Source organism: Moschus berezovskii, chromosome 1, assembly GCF_049115385.1.
Source record: "Moschus berezovskii isolate FMDL1 chromosome 1, NW_MosBer_1.0, whole genome shotgun sequence".
NCBI lineage: Eukaryota > Metazoa > Chordata > Mammalia > Artiodactyla > Moschidae > Moschus > Moschus berezovskii.
Window position 1 is genome coordinate 92,105,128 of NC_142460.1, and position 27,782 is coordinate 92,132,909.

The 27,782-nt window shown below is 50.5% G+C and overlaps 1 protein-coding gene across 1 annotated transcript; it reads right to left on the reverse strand.

The window, feature by feature from the left end:
- Positions 1-591: 591 nt before the first annotated feature.
- Positions 592-27,782, reverse strand: MUC4 (mucin 4, cell surface associated). Its single transcript, XM_088832185.1, has 25 exons — positions 27,770-27,782; positions 26,738-26,857; positions 26,274-26,423; positions 25,102-25,235; positions 24,059-24,223; positions 23,176-23,331; positions 21,721-21,851; positions 19,779-19,867; positions 17,090-17,306; positions 16,832-16,938; positions 15,958-16,077; positions 15,197-15,405; positions 14,210-14,300; positions 13,640-13,807; positions 13,035-13,136; positions 12,171-12,404; positions 10,968-11,105; positions 9,216-9,397; positions 7,528-7,687; positions 6,421-6,600; positions 5,959-6,032; positions 4,285-4,349; positions 3,949-4,199; positions 2,004-2,166; positions 592-1,182 (listed from the first exon to the last, which is right to left on the reverse strand). Exons 1-25 carry the CDS (start codon positions 27,780-27,782, stop codon positions 990-992), a joined length of 3,612 nt encoding a protein of 1,203 aa, XP_088688311.1. The 3' UTR covers positions 592-989.

Genomic DNA, 27,782 nt, shown 5'->3' on the forward strand with positions numbered 1-27,782 from the left:
GTGCTCTAGACACAGGAGGTGTGGACCAGTTGTTCCTGGAGTTGTTCTATCAGATATGGATAAAATGTTGCCTGCTAAGAGAGAAGGATGGGGTGGAAATTGATCAGATTCCTGGGAACAAGCAGAATGAAGCTAAGGAACTATGGGATGGAGCAGCTCAAAAGCTCTGACTGGGGCCCAGGAAAGGACAGAGAAAGTGTATCATGGGTTGGGGACCCTAGATCTAAGGATGGAGTGGCTCCTGGAAAGGGAGCTGTCATGATTCAATCCTTCCCACAGGGAACACAATCAGCAGCAGACCAGAGAGGCAGGGGGAGCTCCTCAGAGACAGTTGGGGATACTCCTTGTTGGGACATCTTCACCATCCTCCTCAGAGGGCCAGGCCTTGGCTTGTATTGTGGGGAGGGGAAGAAAGTGATGTGGAAGCTGAAGAAAAGATCCAAGTCTGGGCTGGAGCAACCCAACTTCCCAACATGGAGTAACCGAGGGCTGAAGCAGGACTGCGTCCAACTGACCTCTGCTCTCTCCACACCCTGTGCCAAGGCCTTCAGCCACCAGAGAAACACAGAAAGCCAGAGGGATTTTATTTAAATAGGCTTTAATTAGAAGTGAAGTGGAGAGTTTTGCATGAAATGTATTTTGGTTTTTAATTTAGAGCCATCATCTCATCAACTCTGATGTGTGACTGCTGTGTTTCTGTAGGTCGGTGTCCTCTCCATGCACAGGTCTGCGTGAGAGCCCATCTATACAGTAGATCTTTATGACCTCTTCCTGCCAGCCTCTGTGTCTTTTGTACTGACAAGGTGTGCTCTGGACTTTATTATTCACTCCCATTAATCAGTCTTGAAGAATAATGAATCGTCATCAGTCATCTTCCTTTTTCCAGTATCCCAAAAGCACGATGCCTGAAAGTGTGTGCAGGTGGAGCTGGGGTGGGTTCGGAGGTATCCTAGGCCACAGCCGCCCGTGTTCGTGTTCGGGGCGAGGACTCAGCTCTCGGAGTCCAGCGGGTAGGAGAAACGGGCCCCGCAGCCCCAGAAACGCAGGATCACAAACACGGCGACCCCCAGCAGCAAGATGGCGCCCAGGGTCCCGAAGAGGATCCCCAAGAAGGCTCCGAGTTTCACGCTCAGTCGCTCACAGCGCTTGCCCCAGGGCGTGTAGATGGAGGAGGGCACACAGCTGGGGACAGAGACGGGGGACGCGGTCAGCAGGGGAGGAGGCTGGCGCTGATCCTCCCCATCCCGCCTCTCCTGCCAAGGAGGAGATTTTCCAGGCAGGCTGGGCCCCCCTCTAGGGGACGGGTGGAGTCAGCCTTGCTGCCCAGCTGATGAAAGACCACTGGGCAACCCAGGCAGCCGTGGGGTGAATTCACAGAAGGTCCATTCCACCCGGACCGCAGGGAGGGGGCGGGGCTGGCCGCAGGTGAGCATGCGCAGACACAAACCCTGCCCTGCCCCTGGCCCTCGATGGACCCGATGCTCAGCGGCCTGGGTGTATCTGCAAGTGGGGACAAGCGAAGACGGAGGGCGCTCTTGTGATAAGAGGGCCAGGATGGCGCTGCCCTTCTCTTTAGTAGACCTTGGGCTTAGTGCGTTCCCCTCACTACTGGTGATGAAGTAACAGGACAAAGGGCGCCAGTTTCAGAGGACCACCCTCTTAAGGAGGGCCAGGTCTAGACCCAAGACAGAGGGTTGCATTTCCACCAAGAGACAGCAGGCTGTCCACCCAAGAAGTAAAATCATGTGTAAGGGTTTGGGTTTGGAGCCCGGATCCTGCTACTTAACATACTGGGTTTCTTAGTACACTAAGCTGCAGTTTTCTCATCTTTAAAATGGGCATAATACCCCCCTGGCCCCCAGCTGGTCTGGGTTGCAGAGGTAACATACTATCTTTATTCTCCACCCAGCGTGGGCACTCACACATTTTTTTCCATTTCCCCTTTTCTCTGATCCTCTCAGTGGCAAAGGGAATCGTCCTAATTTTCAGACACCATGAGGTACCTGCATTGGGGCCCATCCGGCAGGTGCTGGCATTGGCCTCCGTGCTTACAGTAGCCCTGACTGCAGGGGGACACGCAGGTGAAGCCACCCTGGGGGCTGTAGACCAGGTGGTAGTCCTTGTAGCCATTGCATTGCAAGTAAGTTGCCAGCACGCTCACATTCACTGTCAGGTAGGACACAAGTGAACATGGAAAACAACCGATTAACAGCAAGCCTATACCTTTTCGATGAAGAATTGCATGTTCAGGCACTTATCCTGAGACATAATTGGAAAACACAGGAAAACTACATATGTTCATGAAGGTTCAGAGCAGCATGGTTTATAAGAGCAGTAATGTTTCATGAGAGTGGTTTTGTTAAACAAAGCATATTGTGCAACTGATAAGCTCCAGATATGCATCCGTTTAGAGCGTATGCTTTGAAGTCAGCCAGACTGAACTGAAACTCAAACTCTACTGCTAACTAGTTGTGTGATTTTTAACTCTTTCAACCTCAGTTTCCTTGTTTTTAAAAGGAAACTACCTTGCTTAGATGTTTAAATGAAATAATATATGCAGAATACTCAGTAGGTGCCTGACACAGTAACCCTCAATAAATGGTCACTATTAATATAACATTCTGTTTAAAATATAGCACGTATGTTATAAAATATCAAATGGAATGTGTATACGATAGACAAGGCATTCAGTTCAGTTCAGTCCCTCAGTTGTGTCCGACTCTTTTCGACCCCATGAACTGCAGCACGCCAGGCCTCCCTGTCCATCACCAACTCCTGGAGTCTATCCAAACCCATGTCCATTGAGTCGGTGATGCCATCCAACCATTATGTTCACAATTATTTGAGACAAGGAGGTTATCAAATATTAGGCATGCCTTGATCCTTTTATCATAAAAAAATAAATAAATTGATATGTGTGAAGGCTCCTATGCATACAAGAAAGTTCAAAAGAATATGCGCAAAATGGGTTTGTCTCTGGGGTTTGGGATTATAGGTGATTTCTTTTTCTTTTTGTTAATCTGTGTTTCCTGAAGTTCCTATAATAAACATATTATACTTGTATCGTAAACATTGTGGGGGTTTTGTTTGTTTTTGCTACGAAAAGTCAATCAGGTCTGGAGTAGTTATTCCCTTATCCCCAGGCCTACTTCTCCCCATCCCCAAACACACACACACATAGTAGTTTGGAGGATTTCAAATTTTTGCTGCTGGGAGGGAGGAGGCTCAGCCTGGATTCTAGAAGAAGCTCTTGTTTGATCCAAGTAACAGCAGCTTCTGTTGGGTTTGGTGTAGTCCCTGCCAGTTCTCTGCCTGACTTCAAAAAATAGGGTGAACTATTTCTTTCTTTCTCTGGCAAGTTTGCCAAGCTATCTTATTCCTGTTCCAGCATAATTAGGAGCTGTCAGAGTTGAAAGGGACCTCAGAAATCCCATCTCATTTTCCAGATGGGGGAACTGAGACCTGTATTGGGAATGGCTTTTTCAGAGTGTCACACTTTTCCAGGAAGGAAGTCTCTGCCCATGGGCCAGGTATCCAGCTTTCAACTTACTATCTCCAGTTGGGGGGCAAAGGCAGAAAGAATGTCTTTGTTAATGTTTATAAAGTGCAATGGCCTTTTAACCAAATCATTAACAGTTTTAGAGAGATAGAAACCTTGGCAGCAATGGAAAGCAGCAGCTGGGGATTATACACATGGGGACTTACCAAACAGTACTTTGTGCTCCTGTTCTTGAATCTAGAAGGCTAGTGGGTAAAATGGTCACAATTTCTCTCAAAAATTACAAACAACAACAACAAAAAAGACTAAATTGACTTGCTTCTTATCTGTGGCCCACTGTAGAATACATTTCAGCCATGGGATTGTGTGGGCTGCAGACTTGTGACAGGCTCCCACTGCCTACCTCCCCCTCACCTATCCCAGGAGCTATGCCCCAAACAGTGACTTACGAGCCATCACACTGTACACGTCCTTCCTGGAGATGGAGTGGAAGGTCACGTTGTTCCTGGGCCCTTTCCTGGGCCCCCCACTTCTCTTCCCCCTCATCTGGGAAGCCGGGGCTAAGAACGCCTTCACCACTGCGTCCAGCAGCCGGTTGTTCAGGAAGTCAATGACAGGGCCCTCAGGGCGGTACTGGAACTCAGAGATGATATTCCAGTGGTGAAGGGAGCTTCCTGAGGCTGGTGCTGTGGAGGGTTTACTGTATGGGAGGGGCACAGTGAGGGGCCAAGGGAAGAAGAGTTTGGGGGAGGACCTGGGAACCAGGCAGGGACAGTCCTGCTTACGTTTGATCCACTTGTCTGTTCCAGAGAAAGGCCCACAATTCCAGGTTCTTCAGTCTATAGGCCACCTAGGGCAGAGATGGGGGTTGGGTGGGGAGTGGAAGCAAGGGTGAGGCCCAGTTCACAGAGGAGACCCTTCCCACTTTAATGAACTTATTCATTCCTGTCTCTCTCTCTCTTTTTTTTTTTCCACAGAGCCCCTCGGCTTGCAGGAACTCAGTTCCCTGACCAGGGATTGAACCCAGGTCACAGATGTGAAAGCTCAGAATCCTAAACACTAGGCCACCAGGGAACTCCCTATTTCCTTCTTTGAATATGAGGACACTGGACCACCAGAATGTTTCTTATCATTTCTTCATCCCCAAACCCCAGCTTAGTCTGGTGACTGGCGCACATCCCTGCTTAATAGAAGTTTGTTGGTGAGTGAAGGACTTTCAGCAAATAGCCCCTAACTTGCCTCTAATTCCTGACTTACCCATTCATTCTCTCCCCACGTGTATAATGAACATCGATTATATTTAGCCAGACCCAGGGGACAGTCAGGTGCGGGGGATATCAGTATGACTTAGGAACAGTCCATTCTCAAAGGCCATAGTGTGGCTCAGTAGACAAATGTCAACAGATTTTACCAAACAGAGTGTAGAGTGCTGTAGTAGTAATAGCAGCAGTAATAATTATTTGGATAATCTTTTTTAACACATTGTGTTCTAGGCACTGAACCGAGCACTTTACAAAATCATTTAAACCTTCATACAAACCATTGACCTAAGTACTATCATCATTTCTATTTTTACAGATGGAAGATCAAATAATTTGTCTAATCATTATACCTGCTATAATGAGTGGTAGTACCAGGATTTGAGCCCAGCTAGGATTCTATATTGGAGAAGGAAATGGCAAACCACTCCAGTGTTCTTGCCTGGAGAATCCCAGGGATGGCGGAGCCTGGTGGGCTGCCATCTGTGGGGTCGCACAGAGTCAGACACAACTGAAGTGACTTAGCAGCAGTAGCAGCAGGATTCTCTATGGGCTTCCCTGGTGGCTTAGCGGTAAAGAATCCATCTACCAATGCAGGAGACCCAGCTTCGATCTCTGGGTTGGGAAGATCCTCTAGAGAAGAGAATGGCAACCCACTCCAGCATTCTTGCCTGGAGAATCCCATGGACCGAGGAGCCTGGCAGGCTACAGTCCATAGAGTCGCACAGAGTTGGACACGAGGGAAGTGACTGAGCAGCAGTAGCAGCAGGATTCTAGAGCCTCAGTAACAACTACTGTGCTACTGTGCCTGTGACTGGGCAATGGACTAGGGCATGGGAGCCAGGAAGAGGAAGTCCCTCAGGGAAGTCAAGGAAGGTTTCCTGGATGTGAAATGCCCTCTGTTTCTTCCATATAATATCCAAGTGCAGGTCCCAAGGGATGCTCAGAAGGAGAGGCTGTGTTGACCCAGTCACCTCAGACTCTATTCGTTGAGAGTTGGCCATTCCACCCCACTTGGAAATCATCCTGGGCCTTCCTGCCTTCCTCATCCTCAGCCTTCCCTGGAGCAAGAGACTCTTGCTTCCTCTGGCAGTAGAATCCAGATGGATGTTGAGACTCAGAAGGCACAAGCCAGGACTAAAACCTTGCCTGAACCTGCCAAGGCCCACCCCTCACCCAGAGCTGGCCTGCAGCACTGACCGAGGCGTTAACATCTGCTTGGGAGGCATTTTCGTCTTCAATGAGCGAGAGCTGGATGATCCTTAAAGGAAGCTCTGGAGATGGGAAAAGCAGATTCATAATCACCTCACAGGTTTACCCAGCCCAGAGATACCACCGTATCCTACAATGACAGAAGGTCACAGAAGCAGCAGCCAAGTCTGCTGACCCTCACCCTAGCGCACGCTGGACTACAGTCAAGGGTCCCCTGGCTTGTGCTGAGCTGTGAGGTCACCTTCAATCTTTGCTCAGCAGACAGCTCAGGCCGGCAATTCCCTCTGCGGCAGGTGCTGCCCACTTGCTCCCATAGCCTATAATCTACCACTACCTGAGGGAAATCTGGAGCTCTGTCCTGTGGGTTTGAGGGATTTAGCCTGGCTCCTGGAGTCCCCCAACTTCACCCAAGGCGAGAGAAGTGGGGATGGCAGAGGATCTGGTCTTAACCTTGATGGACGGTTGGAGAGAAATTGTTCCCAGCCAGGAAGCAGCGGGCGTCGGTGAAGGCTGAGGGGCAGGTGCAGACGGGCTGGCAGTCCCGAGTGTGGGAGATAGAGCAGAGGCCGTTATTGAAGCAGTATTTCTCAGGGCAGGACTTGTTCTGACAGAGGAAGGGTTTCTCCAGAGCTGCAGGGGGAGCCGAGAGGTCAGCAGCACCACGCTAGGCACCAGTGGGCAGGCCCTAGCCCAGGGAAAGCTGCTCCCAGGACAGGCTACGTTTCTTTCTCACAAAGCCCGCTTAAACTATGCTCTCTTTGTGGGCCACTCTGAACCCCAAACTATCCTTCTTCTTCCAGACATTTCTTTGCCAGGCAACCCTTTTTTTCTCTGCTAGGTAAGGGTTCTCTCACTTCCGCTGAGGGAATGGAGTGTCTATCAGACCCTCCCCATCAGGAAAGGACCTCTTTCAGGACAGTCCACCAGCCCATTTTCTTCACTTCCGTCCCCTTTTCTGCATTTGTGAGGCTGTGGTTTTACCCTCTCTGGTCTCTGCTCTGAAGATGTAGTGGGCTCTAGATTTCACTGGGGCGCTTCAGGGGCTTAGTGGACGCCTCACTGTGATGTCCCCAGTGACTCTGGTGGCTCAAAGGTCAAGGAACAGATGGTGGGAGGAGGACTCAAAGGGAAGATGAGGCACCCATGCTGCCAGATGCCCACAGCAGCCCCTGACTGGGGAAATGCAGAGACCCTGGGCCTGGCATATCTGAAAATCCCCAGGAGCCTGAGGGCCCACCCCCACTGGCTTCTGGTTCCCTGGATGCTGCTGGAAGCCTCCTCCCCTCCCCAGGCCATCTTCAGTCTCTTGCCCTGGGTTTCTCCCAACAGTGCCTCAGGGCTGCTCTGCTCTGGTCCCTCCCCTATGCTTGTACAACTTCTTCTCCTTCAGCTTCACACCTACAATACCCACCTCACCTCCATACCTACCTGCACTGAACATTCTAAAGACTCACTGGAAAGTGGGGAGAAATGGTTTGCCCAGTTGTGTTAGGCCCTCCCTCAAGACGTCACCTGTCCCCAGAACCTCCTCCTGCCAAGGCTTTGTTCCCAGCTCACATGTACAGTGACGTCCATCCCCAGTCAGGTTTGGGGGGCAGGCCTCGCAGCCCTTTCCGGAAATGCACTTCACATTCGGGAAGCACTGCTCATCACAGGGGTCCTTGGAGTAGTTGCAGTAGCGGCCGAAGGTATTCCCATCGCACTTGCAGTCCGCTTCCTAGAATGGGTTGCTGATCACTGGGTGGCCAAGGAGCTGGACCATTAAGGGTTTCTGGGATGTTGCTGTAACCCACCCTGTTGGTCTGAAAACCCAGGGATCCCAAGTCCTTGTCTTAATTATGTTGGTATCCACTGACCACCTTCTCGAACAGGCCCTGGGCCCACCCGACCCTGTCAGGGGCAGGCTGTCTTCCAGGCCGTGTGGCCTCCCTGGGCCATCCTGAGCTCTGTGTCCAGCCCCTGCCCCGGGGTCCCAGCCTCTTCCCTCTCACAGCAAATCCCCTTGCCTGGAATCCTTTCTAGAGTAAGATGGTGGCTAAAAAAATATTCTACCATCTCTGGAACACTGGATCGCACATAAGCTGCAGTTTGCTGCTCTCCCTTCCCTCTCTGACTCCCAACCAAGAGGAAGGAGACTTGCTGTAGAGCATGGTGAGAGCAAGCGGTAACTAGAACAAGGGCACAGGGAGGGGAACCAACCAGATTCTCACCAAGTTCATGTCTCTCTTTTCTATCTCCCCTACTAGATGACACTTGAAAGCCCCCTGAAATGGAATCTTTCAACACTTTCTACTGTCAAGACTAGGTATCTTGGGATATCTAAAATACTGTATGGATTTTAATCTCCCCCCCCCCCCCCCCCCGCTAATCTGTATTTTTTTCATCTTCTGCCTTCTGGACTCCTCTACCTCGGTCCTTTCAAGTAGGGATTCTCTGCTCATGCTTCAGGAGGGTGTGTATGTGTAAGACGTGAAAGAGGTGGTGGGTGGTGGGGTATTGCCAGCCAAACACTTTCCTTTCTGGCTCCCCTCAAAAGTGACAAGAAAGAACAAAAGAGATGGGGCCAAATTCATGACTTAGGCCAGGTATCTTAGCTAGAAACTTGAATGGAGAAGGATTTTCTCCAAACTGCTAAAGAGATGCTTCTTTCAGTTGGAGAAAGAGAGTAAAAGGGTAAAAATTTATTTTTTTGGGGGACTAAGATCAGAGGGGATCTGTACTTCTCTTCCCAATACCGTGAAAATGACCTGCTCCCCCCACCAAAAAAAAGTGGCTATGCAGTGTTTCTATGCAGATGGGACCCTAAGCCAACTTACAGGAGATTTCTTTTGTCTGAGCAAAGCAGAGAAGCCACGGAGCCTGAAGGGAGGGCCCTTGGAGCTGGGATCTGTGTAGACTCACGCCCAGGGACTGCATAGGCACCTTCCTACCCCATGCTTCACTGTCTTATTCCAGAACCATGGAGCTGGAAACAACTGGGAAACTCCAAGAAAGCCTGAGGTGGAAGTTTCCTACCAACCTGGCTGAATGGGAGCTGGGAGATAAAAATTCATCTGAGCTACAAGCATTGAAGAAAGTTCTTTGTATACTTCCGTAAGTTTGTGACCTGAGATTGGGATCTACCCTACTCACTATCCCCTCCCAACACACATCTGACATAAAGGGGATAAAGGACAATACCCTCTCAATTCCTGCTTCCTTCCTTCCACAGGGAAACCGCCCCTACTCCATTCTCTAACACTCACCTCCAGCGAGGAGTTGCTCACCCGGCTGGTCTGGTTGTACAAACACTGGCTCTCTGCCTTGCACTCACAGACCACTGTCCTTGGCTTGAGTACAGATGACAAGCTTCCCTGGTCATTGCTTGCTAGAATCTCCAGAGTAAATGGTTCCAGCAGCTTTGGTGTCCATAGCAATGTCCCATTCTCTGTCCCGAGGAAGACAAGATCGTTGAGAGTTGGGAGCCCCCTCTGCTCTGCTGTCTGATACCTCAAGTGTGGATGCTGGATTTCCCCCACCCCTCTCAGACCACCCTTCTGATCTTCTCTGGTGTTTCCTTGAGCAAGGTTAGTTTCCTGGGGTGGTCCTGATTACACTCCAAACTGGAGGTGGCACCAGCCCAACTCAGTGGTTGTGGGGCAGCACTCCACAAGGAGAAGGCAATTGCCCCACCCCTTGAAGAGACCCCTGGGCTTGCACCAGAATGGTTCATCAGGAGGGGGGCGGAGGATGAAGACCAGGATCCTCCCAACACTTGCTCCCAACCTCCCAACACTTCTCCAGGCTAAACTGCAGGCCAAACTGACTTCAGTTTCACAACAGCCCCACCCCCGCCCTGATTTCACTGCCCTTGTCTCCTAGAATTTTGGCCAGCCAGCTTCAGACAGCAGACTACAGTGAAACAGTGCTACTCATCAATAAGGACTCTTCTGATCCAACCTGTCTTGTGTTTTTTTAAGAACGTCTCCTGAAAACAGTAGATTGAGAAGAGCTGATAGTAGGGAACAGACGAGTATAACCTCCAGGCCGTCACTCTTCAGGATAGGAGCCAAGTGGATGGGAAAATTTCCTGGTGCCATTAATTTGACACCTGGGAGGATGCCATGTAGAGCAACAGGGTGCAGCCAAAGCAGTCCCTTCTTATGCACAGAGAAAGAAAGTGAGTCAGAGAGGTGTTCAGAGTTCAAAATAAGGTCCCTAAGGGCTTTGGTTTAGCAAAGAACAGTCACCAGCTTAATTAGTGCTGGCAACAGAAGGCAAGCTGCGTGCTGTGGGCTTTGACTCTTTTTTTTTTTTCCTTTGGCCACTCTGCACAGCTTGTGGGATCTTAGTTCCCCAACCAGGTTTGAACCCAGCCCCATGGCAGTGAAAGTGTAAGTGCTGAGTCTTAAACACTGGACTGCCAGGGAGTTCTCTGGGCTTTGACTCTTGAGCCAGATCATGGTTACAGGCCTGAAATGGGGTCTTCACACCATTCCTGTGAGAGAAAGATGAGCTTTCCTTGGCCCAAGCACAGAAAAGCAGACAAGGAGAGACAAAGTGAGGAAAACACAGTTGACAAACATAAAAATAGTGAGAAATGGACCAAATAAAGGTTTGCATTTCCTTAAATCTTGTTCCATGTGACATCCTTCTTTCAATAGATAGACAATGTTTTAAATTTAGTACCTGTTAATTGATATATTTATTCTAATAATCTGTTGATTACATGAAGATGATAACATATTTCAAGACTGAGATGAAATGAATCTTTGAATAAATTGTATATGCCCAGAGGCAATCTAGCTAGCTGGCCAAATCTCCATAAATCCATCACTGCTATTCACTGGGGATGGGGGTGGGGCACCTATTTGAATTATAGCGATCATTCCTAAGAAATGCTGGTCCTGGATATTCCAGTGAAGAAGTGACATGAAGTTGCACAGGATATAATAATGCAAAATTACCCGAAGTTTGACTCTGACCTTATCCACTAACCCCCAGCCAAGTGTTCTTACCAAAGAGCTTGATGTCCGTGCAGTTTTCTCTGAGGGTGAATGTGATGTCTTTAGCATTGCTGGTGTAATTAACCACTGTGGTCTGTCCCATGTAGGCTTTTATCACATCAGGACCCTTGATAGAGGGTGGGTACTGATCTGAGACACAAATAAGGGATGTGGGGTTTAAGGTGGGATATTCCTTTACTTTCTGGACCATCTCTTTTCAGTCCTCTAGCTTGTGGGAGGCATTCCTCGGGCTGGGACCCATCTCCAGAAACAAGAGTTAGTCTGTGCACCAGCTCACAAACCCACGAAGATCAGACTGCGTTTGTATTGCCCAGCCTTCTCCCCAGAATGCTATGTCAGGTGTAATATGAAGTGAATCAGAGGACAGGGTTGTTCAGACTACTGAGGAGTTTTACATTCGGAAGAGGACTGAAAACCATGAGGGTAACATCATGGGCATTGTGTTTGTCGGGAATAGAGAGGGAGTGTAGCTTTTTCACTGGTCTCTGCGTTTTGGAGCCCTGCTATTTGCATTAAATTGTTTATTCATTCACTCAGTCAGCCAGTCACTTAACAAATATTTATTGAGCGTCTACTCTGTGGTTGGCACTGTTCTATGTAGTAGAACAAACAAATAATAAAAAAGATGCCTATGGAAATTAGAAAATATGTTATTAGCTAATAGATAGTTACAGACGCTAAGGAGGAAAAACAAAACAGGGAGGGCAAATAGGAAGCGTGGGTGAATGTGAACTTTTAGACAGGTTAGCCAAGAAAGGCACTGGTGAGAAGGTGACATTTGAATAGAAACTGGAAGGAGGTGAGGGGCGCCAGGCACCTGGGGTGGCCTGCCAGGCACCCTGGGGCAAAGCGTAGCGGGCAAAGAGAACTGCACGTGCAGTCTGAGTTGCTAGGGAGCCAGGCATGTCTGAGGAATACAAAGAAGCCAGTGGGGCTGGTGTGGAGGGAGTGGGGCTGGAAGTCCTAGGAGAAGAGTTTGGAGAGGCAATGGGGTCAGGCTGGATAGGGCTTTGAAGGTCATCGTTAAGGACAGAGTGAGCTGGGGAGTCATGGGAGGGCTTGAATAAAGTGATAGCTTGAGCAAAAGAATCTGTTGAATTTTACAAACGTGCAGCTCAAAGGAACGTCATGGAAGGGCATCCCCTTATCTGTCCCTAACTCTGCACTCGCCTCCCCAGGCCTCACACCACTCACTCATGGTAGTGTTCATCTGCTGGTAGATTCTGAATATCGTCCTAGTGTCCCGTCCGAGGTTTTCGCTTCCTGTGGCCAGGACATCGAAGGTGCACTGCTCATCTCCGTGACAAGAAGAGGTCAAATTTTTATTCAAGGATGTGTTTCGCAGCAGTTGTGAAAGGAAGACAGGGGTGAAGCTGGAAGGCAGATTGTCTTCCCTCTTGCCAAAAAGGCTTGTTCCGTTGATTTTCCCTAAAACACATTATGTGATGCGGTGGTGGTGGCACCAGGCTGGGACTCCAGCTATATTCTATTGTGTCCACCCCTGTGTGTGCTGTGTGCCAAGTCACTTCAGTCTCGTCTGACTCTTTGTGACCCTGTGGACTATACTCACCAGCTCCTCTGTCCATGGGATTCTCCAGGCAAGAATACTGAAACGGGTTTCCATGCCCTTCTCCAGGGGATCCTCCCAACCCAGGCACGGAACCCTGAATCTTAAGTCTTCTGAACTGGCAGGCAGATTCTTTATCACTAGTGTGTCCACCCCTTACCCTCGCTTTATATAGCTTAGGATTGGGGAGGACAGAGGGACTTCCAGATTCTACGCCTGGAAATCCCCGCTCGAGGGAGTGAGGGCCACCCACCTCCCTCATCTTCTCTTCCAAGTTGAAGGACTATGGGTGGGATGGGAATGGAGGGGACAAATCTGGGGTGGAGGGGACAAAGCTGAGGTGGCACCAGCATCCCCAGGTCTCTTCCTTTCTACTCCTCTCTCATGAAGGACAGAGGTCTCGTTCCCATAGGCCTGAAGGAGATAGTACAGCAGCTTCCTTCACCCGGGACCTGCCCCATCTGCTCAAAGACCCTGAGGCCCAGACTCACAGGTCATTCCATAGTGAAAAAGCGTCTCCTCGGAGCTCCTTTTCGGTATGATGGAGCCATTGGGCATCCTGAAGTCGTCATCTGGGTTGCCGTTCCAGAAGCCTGAGGGACCGAGCAGGACTCAGCCACCCTGGAGGTGGCCCTTCCTTCCCAGGGGAGCATCCAACAGGGCACAGGGAGATGTGGGGAGGAGTAGGGGGCCTGGGAAGCCTCTTTCGGTGGCATCTCCTCTCTGCTCAGGAGGAGGAGAGAGGCCTATAACCTCAGAGCCTACCCTCTACTTCAGGGAAAGGAGGAAGTGGAGAAAGAAGGGAGGGGATGTGGGGGATGGAAGGAGGGTGTGAAGCCGGAGGAAGCGGGGAGGTGGGGGAAGGGTGGCTTCGGCCCCATGCTCTCCAGAGCCCACCCTCAGCGGCCCCTCGGCTGCCCTGGGCCTGCAGCTTAGGGAGGATGGGAAGTGAGTCTCAAAGGCCTCTAAAGAGGGCCTGCCTCCTCCTCCGCTGAGAAAAGAAAACTGGGACGTCCGCAGGCACACTGGAGGGGAAGCTGCCTGTGGGCTGGGATCTGAGCTCCGCCGCAGAGGCAGAGTGCTGCCCGCTCCTTACCCAGAAGGCCCTCAGTGTGGTTCTGATACCCCTTCGAAAGGCTGCAGGAGATGTGGAGGATGTTGGAGACAGCGAGCACGGAGACGGCCACGGCACCATCGAAACTGGCTGATACCATGGAGCCGTAGTAGGTCATTATGACTCCAGAGCTGTTGAAGATCTCCTGGTCTAGAATGTTGGGAGACAAATGAGGAAGAAGCCAGCCAAGGAGGCCCAGGACTTGTCAGCAATAAAGTTTAAAGATGCAGAGAGGAGACTGAAAGCAGCTGGGAGATGCCCAGCACGGTCCTTCTCCAGTGACCACAAAGCACACTCACAGGACATGCTCGCGGCCCATCCCACCCTCTTCTCCCTGAGGACTGAGGATGAGGCCCCAGAGGTAGGAGAGAGGGAAGTTTAAGGCCTAGCTCCAGTGAAGAAGTTGCTCCGGCACGGCTGCTGGAGGGACAGTGGGGTGACGACCATGCTGCTCTGCCCCAAGACCACTGCCTCTCCACCCTAGCACCCTGCTCCCCAATGCTGGGCACCCCACTGACCCTGACCCAGGGAGGCAGGAGAGGCCCAGCCTACCTTTTGTATCTTCACCATCAGTCTCAAACGCTATGGTCTGGTTATTGAGCCAAACATGGATTGTGTTATTGGGCTTAAGGAGCCATTGAACCTGGAAGGGAGTTGGCAGAGACCTCAGTCCAACCTTCAAGGGGCTGGAAACAGAGGAAGGAGCCTGGGGCTTGGACGATGGTGAAAGTGATGGGGAGTGTGACCATGAGGTGATGCTAGCTACCATGCATGAGGGTGCTTAGCCTAGGCCAGGCTCTGAGCAAGGTACGTTTCAGAGATTAGCTTTTAAATCTCACAACAGTCCTGTGAGGTAGGTAATATTATTATCCCTATTTTACTCTAAGGAATACAAGGTGCTGGATGTTGTTTCTTCAGTCTCACAGGACCTTAAGCCAGTGTCTCCAGGGTTGACTATTTATATTGAAATACAGCTGATTTACAAAATCATGTTCATTTCAGGTGTATAGCACAGCAATTCAAACATACATACATATACAGACTATATATATATATATGTAATTCTTTGGATTCTCTTCTCTTATAGGTTATTACAAAATATTGAGTAGAGTTTCCTGTACTATACAGTATGTCCTTGTTGGTTATCTATGTTGCTTCAGTTTTGTCTGACTTTGTGTAGCCCCGCCAGGTTCCTCTGTCCATGGAATTCTCCAGGCAAGAATACTGGAGTAGGTTGCCATGCCTTCCTACAGGGGATCTTCCCAACCCTGGGATCGAACCCGCGTCTCCTATAGCTCTTGCATTGCAGGCAGATTCTTTACTGCTGAGCCACCTGGGGAAGGCCTATGTTATTTATAGTGGTGTGTATTTGTTAATCCCAAACTCCTGATTTGAACCACTGCTCTGGCAGGATGTGTCCTCACTGCCTCTAGCCCCTTCCCTTCCTCCTTCTATTTTTCCACCTGGGCCTCATTCTCCAGCTGAAGGTCCCTGAGTTAAAGGCTCCATGTAAGGGGAATGCCTCCACCTCCAACTCACCGTGATAGGGTGCAGGCTGCTGGAGCGGTATTCAGCAGCAAAGCCAATGAAGTTGGTGGCATTTGCTGAGCGGGTCTGGGCAGTGCGGCCCTGCAGCAGGAAGGAGGAGTTTCTGTCCTGGGTCCGGACCAGCAGGAAGTCTCCCAGCCCATTGAAGGTGTAATTGACACCATCCAAGGTGGTGATGTGGGGGTCCCCGACCATCCAGGCTGGAAAAAAGGAGGTAACACACTGGTGGGGCGATAAACAATCTGCTTGCCAGTCAGGAAACCTAGGTTCAATCCCTGGGTCAGAAAGATCCCCCTGGAGAAGGGATTGGCTACCCACTCCAGTATTCTTGCCTGGAGAATCCCATAGACAGAGGAGCCTAGCAGGCTATAATCCATGGGGTCACAAAGAGTCAGACACGACTGAGCAACTAACACATTGGTGGGGCAGACCAGGGAAAGAAGGACCTGGGAGACTTCAGCCTGGGGAGGTGCTCAGGGCGCATTTAACCCTCCCCAAAGTCCTCTTGCATTTGTGTGCCCCCGCCCCATCCACTTCCTCTCATTAGTCCGCGATCAACCACACCTCCCCCTCCTCCAAGGCCATGAGTGAAGTCCCTCCTCTGCCACACTCCTCACACACCTCCATCTTCCCTTGTGACTACAGTCCTGCCCCAGAAAGCTTGTACTGTCCCCATTCAAACCCCAAGAGTGTATTGCTCCCTTGGTCTTCTGGGCTCTGGAAGTGGAAGGGCCGGGCCCCAGCAGCCTCACCGAGACTTGAGGGCTGGTACCCAGCGCAGCTGACAAGGGGCCGCCTTAGCTGGTAGAGGGCGCAGAAGGACGGCTTGCTGTTGAAATGGCAACACCAGTTTTGCAGGTCCAGTTCTTGGTCTATGCAGAAGAGCAGCGTGTTAGTGGAGATGGAGGGCCTGCAGGACCCAGCTGGGAGGTTTGGGCAGGGAGATAAGGGCAACAAGGATGTGGTTTGGAAGTCAGATCCCACTCTGCTCAAAGACCTTAGGCCGTGGACTGGTTACCATCTCCCTTGTGGGCTTGGTGGAGACATGGGCAGCAAAGCCCCTGGTGGGTAGGCACAGGGTCCTTCCTTTCTTGAAGGCTGAGGGCTGAGACCCACTCTCCAAGTGCTGGGAGCAAGAGGCTGTGGCTGGTGGATGGGGGACTAGGAGGCTGCTGCCTTTCCAGGGAGGAGGAGGGAAGCACACATGTTCCCCTGGGCCCCATCCCCAACCCCACCCCCTCTAGCTCCTTTGGAGGGTCTCTGCAGGAGATGACTTCATGTCTTCCCCCAGACAGCCTGCTAATCTGGGTCCAGGTTGACAAGGTCAGACCAGGCCTCTGCCACTTCCCTAGAAAGATGCCCCTATCAGCTGGGGCTATGGGCCAAGTGGAGACAGGGCAGGAGGAACTCAATCAGAAATCCCTAGGATGCCAGCTGGAAGGGATGCTGGAAACTTCCTGGTGTTATAAGGTCAGGAAATGGAGGGGAGGAAGCTGGGAGAAAATGGGGACGAGAGGCTTCATTCTGCTAGTCCTACTGCTGGCATGGAGCCCAGGCTGGTCCCTGACAGAGAAGGACAGAAAGCTCCAGAAAAGGCGGGGTTGAGTTGTCTGCGGACACACTTACCAAGTTGCCAAGGACTCTGAACTCTCCAGCCTTGGAGCAGCTCTCCCCAGGGTCCGTAGCGGCAGCACACACCCCCACGCCAGGAGGAGAAGCTGCACAGCTCTCTGCTGCCTGCAACAAACCCAGACATCCTCAGGCCTGGGATGCCTGTGGTGGGGGCAGCCCTGGCACAGGGGTGTTTCTGGGGAGGAACAGAGGGAGCCCCAAAAGGGAAAGGTCAGGCATGGCCAGGGGGAGAGTGAATGGGCTTATAGGGACAGTGGGAGTGCCACAAGAGACCAGAAGGATCTGTTACCTCTGCTGATGGACTGGTATCTTAAATCCAATACTCCCTGGTTCCAGGAGCAAGGGCAGAAGATCTGGTTCCAGCCCCAGCTGGGCCACTGAGGCTGTCTCTTCAACCACTGCAGACACCGGAGACGGTAATTGGGCTTTGCTTCTCTGTGCAGCTTGTAGACCTGTAGCCCCCAGAGGCCTGGGGAAGCAAAGGAAGAAGGGGATACTCTAGGGTGTGGGGCCACAGGCTCTTATTTAGCTTTAGGGACAAGCAAAACTCATCAGTGCCTCCTCTGTGGGCCACTTCCTGCACTCTGGACAGTCTTCCAGGGATGGGCCCAATGCAGATTGGCTGTGATTCCTCCCCAAAGTCCCTCTGATGTGAGCTTCAGAACCCTAAACTTGGATCTTAGGGTGAGATCCTGGGACAAGTGCTGGGCAGGGAGACCTCATCTGTACCCAACTCAGCCAAACCCTGGCCCAAGCTTCATTGCACTTCATTCTCCTCCCTCCTGCCTGCTACTCTAATCTCCAGTTCTCCCAGTTCCCCCCCAGACTAGCTCTTCCTTATACACCCTATATCTCAGTGAGTGATGCCACCAGCCACACGCTCAGACACTTGCACAGACATACCAGTGGCCAAAGCAACCGGGACAGAGGCCGATGTTCAGAGGCCAGCTGGGGAGCCACAGGGAAGCTGGCATGTGAAGCAGACACCTGCTCCAACAATATGAAACTGGGGGAGCTTCCCCTGTGCCCAGATGCCATCCTTGGAAAGGGGAGGTAACTGGGAGAAGAATATCTGAAGAGCGTTTGAAATTTAAATAGACCTTTAATTGTGCACATGAGTGCTAAGTCACTTCAGTTGTTTCTGACTCTTTGCGACCCTATGGGCTGTAGCCTGACAGGCTCCTTTGTCCACAGGACTCTCCAAGCAAGAATACTGGAGTGGGTTGCCATGTCCTCCTCCAGGGGATCTTTCCAACCCAGGGATCAAACTTGAGTCTCTTATGTCTCCTGCATTGAAGGCAGGTTCTTTACCGCTAGCGCTACCTCGGAAGTCCAGACATTTAATTAACTGTAAGTTATTTACTGCCCCTTAGCTGCCATGAGCGGAGAAGGCAATGGCAAGCCACTCCAGTACTCTTGCCTAGAAAATCCCATGGATGGAGGAGCCTGGTAGGCTGCAGTCCGTGGGGTCGCTAAGGGTCGACACGACTGAGCGACTTCACTTTTACTTTTCACACATTGGAGAAGGAAATGGCAACCCACTCCAGTGTTCTTGCCTGGAGAATCACAGGGACGGGGGAGCCTGGTGGGCTTCCGTCTGGGGTCACACAGAGTCGGACATGACTGAAGTGACTTAGCAGCAGCAGCAGCAGCTGCCATGAGTGAGAAACAGGGCTCCAGAATACAGCAGAATTCAATAGGACATAATGTATTAGATTTTGATCCTATTCCCACACAAAAGAAGAAATCATGAAGATGACTATAGATTGATAAGGTTTTGAAAAGGATAGTCATTTTATGATATCTGTTTGTGTATTTTCTCCACAATCAGGAGAAACACACCAGATACTCTCCCCTAACACACACACACACACACACACACACATAATCACATTGCACCCCTCATGTCACAAGCAGAGGCATCTGGATAGAAGGGCCTTAATCTGATAGGATGGAGCGTCCCTCACAGCTCAGTCAATAAAGAATCCTCCTGCAATGCAGGAAACCCACGTTCAATCCCCGGGTCAGGGAGATCCCCTGGAGAAGGAAATGGCAACCCGCTCCAGTATTCTTGCCTGGAGAATCCCGTGGACAGAGGAGCCTGGTGGACTACAGTCCATAGGTCACAAAGAGTCAGACATGACTGGGCGACTAAATCACCACCAATCTGCTAGAACAGCTTTCTCCACCAGATGGCACCAATGATCTGACTGGGCTTATGTTTACCAGACTCTTCTTGCCACAGAACAAACAGAACTGGATTTATGCTTCATGGACCACATGGCTAATTTCTAATGCTAAAATATCTTTTGTTCCATCACACTTTGGAAGCTGTCATTTCTTTCCCTTTGGCACCCCCAGGCAGTACAAGTCATGGAGGAGGCCCATGGAGCCTAAAGTACTGGCCTTCTTACCAAAGTGAGAGCTCTTTGATAGCAAACAGAGTTGAGTTTTAATATTTTTTTCATACTTCTGGCTCTTAGCACAGTGTCCAGCACACAGCAGGTACTCGATAACGGTGATTGAATGGATGTCAGATCCCCTGGAACTCCACTTGGTAGATATATTAAGGGATCTCATGTGGGTTCTCATCCAGCTCCGGGTCAGGACACTTGGAGACTTGTCCTAACTGCCCATTCATGTGCCCATCTCCTGCCATATCCATGTCCTCACTTCCAGGATCTGGGCCCCCACTCATAATCCTGCTGGCTTTGGGCTGATTCCAGGGAGGACACTCTGCACTGCAAGAGGGTGCAGAAGGTATGCTGCTCCCTGGGCCGTGCCCAGGCCAGATCCCACTTGTGGGAGGTCAGACGGTATGGAAACACCCTCTTGTGGACATGCACGGGAGCTGCCTTTTAAGGACTGTCACGGCACACGGAGTGGGAGACAGACAGAAGAGGACCTGAGTCCCTCCAGTCTGACACGGTGGTGCTTTTACCTGAGTTGAAATCCAGGAACTGGTCTGGATGATACTTCTCCCATACTGGACGGAATGTCAACTGACTGTTTTTGAAATACCCGTCTCCACTGTGGGCAAAGAAAAGAGTATCCGGCCTTCATCACACACAGAGTCCTTCCCCTTAGTCGGGAAGTTGCTCATTTATCCAGCGAGTCAACCAGCCAGTCACCCACTCTGTCCAGCCAGTCATTAGTTATCAGTTGGCCCGTCAGCTATCGAGCCAGTTGGTTAGGCAGCCAGGCAGAATCACTGACCCCTGTGCTAAGCAGGAGAGGGGAGGAGGCAGATGGGGGAGGGGTGAGAGGACCTAATTTATCTCACATCTGAGCACACACTACAGGGGTTGAAAGCAACATCTCAGGCCTCCTTCTTGTTAGTTTCCCTTCAACTAGGTGTTGGAGAGGCGGTGCTATAGCGGATGGTTGGTGGTGCAGGTTAAGAGCTAGTCTTTGAGTTAGGAGGATCTGGACAATGTGTGTGCCACCCCACCCCCCTGCCCAGGGGATGGTGTTTAAACCCTGCTCCAGGAAGGAGGAAACCCCAGAGTGGGGCCTGCAGACTCTCTGGGTCATGCCTCAGAGCAGCCACTTGGATCCTTTCTTCTCTTTGACATGGGACAGATGACGCACATGGGCGTGACACCTTCCATGGGTGCCCTCAGAATGATGCAAAATTCCTAGCTAATTAGATAATTCCATTCCTTTCTCCTTCAGGGCATGTTCAAAAGCACGTGAAAGCAATGTAATTATAGGGACAATCCTGAACACATTCTAGGAGAAAAGCATTTACAGCAATTACCAGTAACAAATTACATGGGACCTTCACAACCGACTGCACATACATCATGGTTGAAAACTATTGTGTCAGAGAATGAGCTATTCCCACACTTGGGAACCCACGTCCGCAACCACAGCCCATCCATCTCTCTGCTCTCCCTCTTTGCCACTGACCCCACACAAGCTGTTGGTGCCGCTGGGTGAGAGGTTAATTCTCAGCCCATCAGAAACTAGAGATCGTCATACTGAGTGAAATAATTCAGAGAAAGAAAAACATTGTGTGATATCACTTGTACCTGGAATCTAAAAAGAAATTATACAAATGAACTTATTTACAAAACAGAAACAGACTCACAGACTTAGAGAACAAACTTATGGTTACTAGGGAGGAAGGATGGGGAGAAGGGATCGTGAGGGAGTTTGGGATCAACATGTACATATTGGTATATTTAAGATGGATAACCAACGAGGACCTACTGTATAGCACAGGGCACTCTAGATGGGAGTTCCTGGATGGGAAGGGAGTTTAGGGGAGAATAGATACATGTATATGTATGGCTGAGTCCCTTTGTTGTCTACCTGAAACTATCACAATATTGTTAATTGGCTATATTCCAATATAAAATAAAAAGTTTTAATAAAGTCAGGAAGGCAGATTTCAGCCTTATATTTTGTATTCAACTTCCTGCTTTGCCATTTACTTTCCCGCTCTCTGGGCAATGACTCATCCATTTGTACCTCAGTTTCCTTACCTGCAGAATGGGTAATAAATAGTATCTCCTTCATGGGGTGGTTGTGATTGTCAAATGAAATAATGCCTGTTAAGTACTTGGTGTAAAAATGTTTACTGATACTTGACAAGTCAAGAGTGGTCAGCTAATGTCAATGGAAATCCTAGAAGCCAAAGCTCTGGGATTTATTATCATCATGCACAGGAACTGGGATAGGAAAGGGAATGGCAGGGTGAAGTGGGATCTTTTCATTTGAAACAGAAAGAAGTGGAAACCAGAATCAGCGTGAGTCAGAAGCACTGGCGAGGAAGAGTCCTGCCCAGTTCTGGGGGACGGAGTGTGTGTGCAGTGCAAGCCCTGCTCTGCACCACCTTCCATTATCTGCTCATGCCTGCCAGCCCATCCCTGTCCTACCTGGAAAAGCCGATCAGGACGGGGTTGCCTGGTCGCCTGGTCACATTCCACTGCATACCACCACTTTGGTAGAGAAACAGGGCATAGGACCTGCTCCCGTCTGTGGAAAGGATGGCCTGGTAGGTATTGGTCTGGGGGTTGGTTGGAGACAAACAGGGATGCCTGTGAGAGATCTGGGGTGTCCCATCACCCATCCCACACCCCCACTCTGACACCCACATCACCTTTTCCTGACCTCTGAGAGCAAAGGCATGGGCTTAAATACAGGCAGGTTTGGAATTTTGCAGAGATTCCACCCTGATTATCAAAGCACCTGCTGTGGTGGATTTGCTTTCTTTGTGACTTCTTTCCAGTGAGGAAAGGTAAAGGATTCTGGGTTGGAATCCTGTTAGAAGAGGGTCTGTCAGAAAAAGCTTCAGCTACCAGAGAGATTAGCCAAGACCTCAGAAAGCTGAGAGAGGCCTAAGGAGCTTCCTTTGGGATATTTAAGGATATCATCCAAATGTCCCCTCACCCTGAATAGCATAGAGGAACCATGCAGGTGAGACTGGAGGTTCTCTGAAGGCAGATTTCAAGCACTGTGCTTCTACACAGTGAGTAAGCAATGAACTTGCTGAGCCAATAAAGAAATGGGTGACTTTAGACCAGACACAAGGAAGAACTCTGTGACTGTCAGAGTGGTGAGGCCCCAGAGGGACGGCTAGGGGGAGCATGAGGCATGGCCCCTCTCCACTGGATGCTTTTCTGTCAAGAGTCAGAGTCTGGAATCAGAAATACCTTGGTTCCAGGCCTGGGTTTGTCATCTGCTAGCTGGGTGACGGTGAGCAGTTGCTTAACCTCTCTAACCATCATCTTCCTCATCTCTAATATGTGGATAATAACGTTAGATTGAGCCATATAATATTGCCAATAGCCAGCCATTTGGGGGGCTTCCCAGGTGGTGCTAGTGGTAAAGAACCTGCCTGCCAATACTGAAGCCATAAGAAACGTGGGTTCCATCCCTGTATCAGGAAGATTCCCTGAAGGAGAGTATGGTAACCCACTCCAGTATTCTTGCCTGGAGACACCCATGGACAGAGTAACCTGGCAGGCTACAGTCCATAGGGTCGCAAAGAGTCAGACATTACTGAAGTGACTTAGCACAGCCACTTTTTACTTATTGCATGCTCCATGTTTCAGTCTTCTAATACCCAATGCTCTGGCTGCTGTGAGGCATGTAAGCAAAGCCCTGAGGCACCTCTGACGTGTGGTAAGTGCTCAGGAGACAGAGCAGGGGGGTTTGGAGGTGGTAGGGATGGGGGATGGGGAGGCAGAGAAGTGGGCTGGGAGGGAAGTGTTCTAATCAGCCATCTGTCCTTGACTCAGAGGGGAGTTTAGAAAAGTGGTACCTGCCTAGGATTCTAGGATGCCTGACTTCCAGGTGGTTCACAGGACACTGCCCACTGGTCAACTCACCCCAATGGTCACCCGGGCAGGATAGGCGGGGACATGAACCCACGTGATCTTCAGCGTCCACCTGGCTTTGTAGTTTCCGGCCTTTGTTAACGTATTAATTGCAGACTCCACCTTCTGCACTAGTGCGTTGTAGTCATCATAGAGAGTCTCATATTCCTAGGAAAAGAAGGCAAATATGGAAAAAGAAGTAAGGATCCCATCTCAATACTCCTGAGGGACCCCTCATTTTCTGCTCACTTTAGTCCACCCATGTCTCCCATCCTTCCCCCTCCCAGGCTTATGTTTTCAGTTAGTGACATGAAGATCAGTCTGTAGGGAAATCTGGGGTGTATGAAGTGGATAGTCAAGAGCCAGAGACCCAAGTCTTCTAACTTGAACTTGTGCATCTCTTAGCAAAAAATGGCTCTGATGGTGCAACCACCTGCATCCATTTGTACCTCTCTGGGTCCAACAAGAGGTTCTTTAAGACAGGTGTGTGCTTCTCCACATTTGGACCTTCTACAGTGTCTTGTCCATGGCCAGGGCACGATCAGTATTTGCCTGCAGTAGCTTTCACTACACTGAGAGCTCTCTCCGAGTAGAATCATTAACCCAACCCAGGAGCACACGTAGGAGCCCTGCTTGACTCGGCCTTATTAGGATGAACCTCCTGCAACCTCATTCTAAAGTCAAACGGTGGATGGCCAACCCACACCCACCACCTGCAGTCTTCCCATGGTTGTGTCCTAATCTGTTTCCTCCCTACCCTCATACAAGCTTCAGTTCCCACCCACTGACAGGAGGGTTCTGACAGCAGGAACACTTGCAAGGCCCTCCACATAGGCCTTTGTCTCTCCTTGCTGGCTGCTGGAGAACCCTGTATGCTGAGCTTTGAAAGGCCCACCTGATAAAATATGGTTCCCCGGCTGCTGGAGAAATCAGCATCGTCCCAGAATGGAGCCACCATGGCCACAGAGTCCCAGTCTGAAAAGCCTCTAAGGGGAGGGTTGGGGTAGGAGAAAATCTGGTAGTCTGACTTCGGGAAAATGATTTGGCCATTATCTGTGAACTGAGCATAAAGGTTCCTCCGGTTAGCATTCAGAGAGGGAGCGTCCCAGCCTTGGGCCAGCTCCTGCGGTTTGTGAGGGTAGAACTTAGAGATGTCAACAACCCCTGGAAAAGGATGGTCTCATCCATCTCCCTGCCTGCTGGGAGAACCCCGGTACATAGTTTTCCCAGAAAAACTCTTCATTCTTAGACCAGTCCTCACATCTTAAGAGCTACCTAAGGTGGTAGGTTTTGTCCTGCTTCAGTGGCAGACCCATCCATAGACCAGCCCACCAAAGAGCAGAGGCCTCTGGGTAAATCCCCTTGGCCCCCACCCCTGAAGCTTGTGCCATATCAATTAGAGCTGAAAGGATTTATACTCTCATTCCATCACTGTGTGGCTCTCTCACAGTGTGTCCTGGCTCAGCCCCCTCGTCGAGGGCAAAAACTGCCATTCAGCCCTCTTCTATGAGACATGAAGTACTTGGACCAGGGAACCAGGAAAATAATTACAGAAAATTTGAACCACCTCAGTCGAGTTTCCCCAAGTAAGGCTTCCTACTCAAAAAAAAAGGGGATTGGGGTAGGGGGCATGAAAACGGTGGAGAGACTACTGGGCCCCAGGGCCTCTTTACTGAAGCGACAACACTCTGCCCACATGTGTGTGTGTGGCAGGGGCTGGGGCAGGGTGTAGCCTCACGCCTTGTTTTCCTCAGCTGGTGCCTTGTCATTAAAGAGTGTGTGTAAGCAGCCAGCGACAGAGACATAGGAGGGTCCTGACAAGCATCATAGTCATAGCTGGTCATGGTCACAGGGCCATCTTTGAGCCCTGGAGGGGAAGCAGGGCCTGTGGGATGCAGGTCATGAGTCCTTTCCTTTGGGTTGCAGTTGGGGACTCACGTAGAGGGAATCCCAGAGAAAGGAGCCAAGGGGGAAGCCGATCTGGGGCTTGAAGAGTGGTGAGGTGAAGTCCACGGTCCTCCTGACAAACTCCCGGTCTCCAGCACTTGGCCCGTAGGGGAAGAGGAGAACACCTGGGCAGGTACAAAGAGGAGCAGGAAGTTCTCAAGGGCCCCAGAGTCATTAAGGCTGGTAGGGAATTTCACCTCCAAGAAGCCTTCCCTGATGACCCCATGGACTGCAGCCTGCCAAGTTCCTCTGTCCATGGGATTTTCCGGGCAAGAACGTTAGAGTGGGTTGCCATTTCCTGCTCTAGGAGATCTCCCCGACCCAAGGATTGAGCCAGAGTCTCTTGCATCTCCTGCATTGGCAGGCAGATTCTTTACCACTGAGCCACCTGGGGAGCCCTACACTGCTCTCCTGGCCTCCCACAAATTTCTTCCTGACCCCAGCTGTGATGGCATCTACACGATCTGTTACCTACAAGATTCCCTCACACATCAGCCTTGCTTCTCAGCACTTTTCACCTTATTTCTGGTAACCCCAAATTCTTTGGGGATCTCCTCCCCAGGTGACACTACGACTACTTTTCCTGTCCATGCCTTTATTCCGGATGTTTAGGCCCTCCTTCCTGCATGGGGCACTTCCTCTCCCCAGTTCCTATTTACTCTTTCCAGGAAGCCTCCTCTTCACCTTGAATCCACCCCTGACATTCCCTAAGGGCCTTCCAATAAGTACACCTAGTATCCTGGGCTTGTTCCTCTAATGGCATCTACTGAGGTAGAAGATATGTCTCTCTCTAAACAGCCCCTTGGCCATTTCTGTATCTCTAGCTCCTAGCCCAGCACCATGTGCAAAGCCAGCCCTCAGCACCCAACTCTGATGCTCTTGTATTGTTCCCTGTAGGGCTCTTCTGATTTGAAACAACATAGTCTGTGAGCAAGCAGAATGAGACTAAGCACTCTGTTACCCATCCCTATCAAGGGGATAGGGAGAGCAGCTGGACTTCCCATGACCCAGATGGAGCAGTGGAGAGATCCACAAAACCCCCAACAACTCACAAGGGCCGTCATTGGTAGATATAATCCAGCTGCCACAGCTGCAACCACCACATCTTGCTCCATCCTCTCCCTCCCAGGATGGAGAGGCTCTAGCTCTATGGCATCACTTGCCTTTCCCAGGGTTAACAGGGACTGGTGCAGCTGTGGAGTGGGCACCTGTAGAAGTCCCAGTAGTGGAGGTGCTAAGGGTCTGGAAGGTTGTTGAGGGTAGTGATGCTGTGCTTCCCCTGCAGTCTGCCCTCTGTGAGGCTGTGATTTTTCTTGGGCAGGCAAGGAAAGAAGACTGGAGTGGGTCTGACAGTCAGAGAGTCACAGACTTTAGGAGCTGGGAGAGAGAGCTAGAAACCTGTGTTATGGTCATCCCCAAACCATGCCCTGCAGAAAAGCAGTTATCTTCTGGGGTAGAGGGGATGGGGAGCCTGTCACCCACCGTATCTGCCACTGACTTCATCTTCTCATGGACCTGACTTCCAGCCCGGCAGTACTAGCTCACTGTCCTCTCTCAGACACTCCTCTGGGCTAAATTGAGCTAACTGGGCCACTGTCAGAGACCAAAACCCCAGATTCCCCCCTACCTGATGTCTCAGCCTTCATGGTGGAGCCTGTTAAGGTTGGAGAAGTGCTGGTAACAGACAGAGGAGTGGGGTGACTTGTGAATTGGGTGGTGGAGCTCCAGGTGACTGCAGGTCCAGGGGCTGATTGAGAGAATAAAGAATTAGTGGTGCTTGTTATGGAAAGTGAGGTGCCAACTGAGGTTCCCAGGGTGGTGTCAGGGTGGGTTGGCGCTGTCCACAGTCCTGTGATAGTGGTAGTGGACTGAGTTGTGTGACTGTCCCTGGAGGGTGCTGGGGTGAAGGTTGTCACTTCATCTGTGGTGGATATACCCTGAGGAACACTTTCGGAGGTTGAGTGTCCCCTTGGTTTGAATAAAGCAGTTGCAGGTGACGCTATTTTGATTGTGTTCATCATGGGGGAGAATAAATTCATGGTTTGGGATTCTTGTGTGGTCTGTGTGCCTTGTGTGGAAACTATCTGAGAAAAAGCTGATGATTCTTGAGGAGAGACGCTGATAGACAGTGGGGTTGACTGCCTTGTTGGGACTATTACAGTTTGGATGAAGGAGATGCAGACATGACTATTTTGAAGGTTTGAGTCATACTGGGGCCTGTGCTGCTGACAAGAACACCCCCAGTGGTCTCTGTCCCTCGTGTCCAGTGAGTCTGGGAAGATGCCACTGTCGTTAACTGAGATGTACTCAGGTAGGTGTATGTGGTTAGTTCTTCCTGTTTGCCTGTTGTTGAGACTTTAGATGTAACCCAGGAAATACTAGCGGGGGAGGTGGATGCTCTTTCTGTGATCAATGTACTGGCAGCTACTGGTGTTGACAATGGTTCTTTTTCTGACTGAGTTGTGTGCCTGTCACTGAAGGATGAAGAAATGAATGTTACTGTTTTATCTGGAGTAAATGTCTCATGAGAAACATCTGGAGAGATTCAACTTTTAGTATAGGGCCATCCTGTGGTCTTTGTGTGTTTGCTTTGGTGAAGATGGAAAACCATAGATGTTTGTGGAGTTGAAGAACTGGTAGAGAATGGAGTAGATTGTACTGATGACTGCCAT

Coding starts and splice junctions, on each gene's coding strand:
- MUC4 (XM_088832185.1), bottom strand. Junction 13,808..14,209: donor TGATGGTGAAGATACAAAAG/GTAGGCTGGGCC, acceptor CCAACATTCTAG/ACCAGGAGATCTTCAACAGC. Junction 6,033..6,420: donor CTCTCCAACCGTCCATCAAG/GTTAAGACCAGA, acceptor TCCCATCTCCAG/AGCTTCCTTTAAGGATCATC.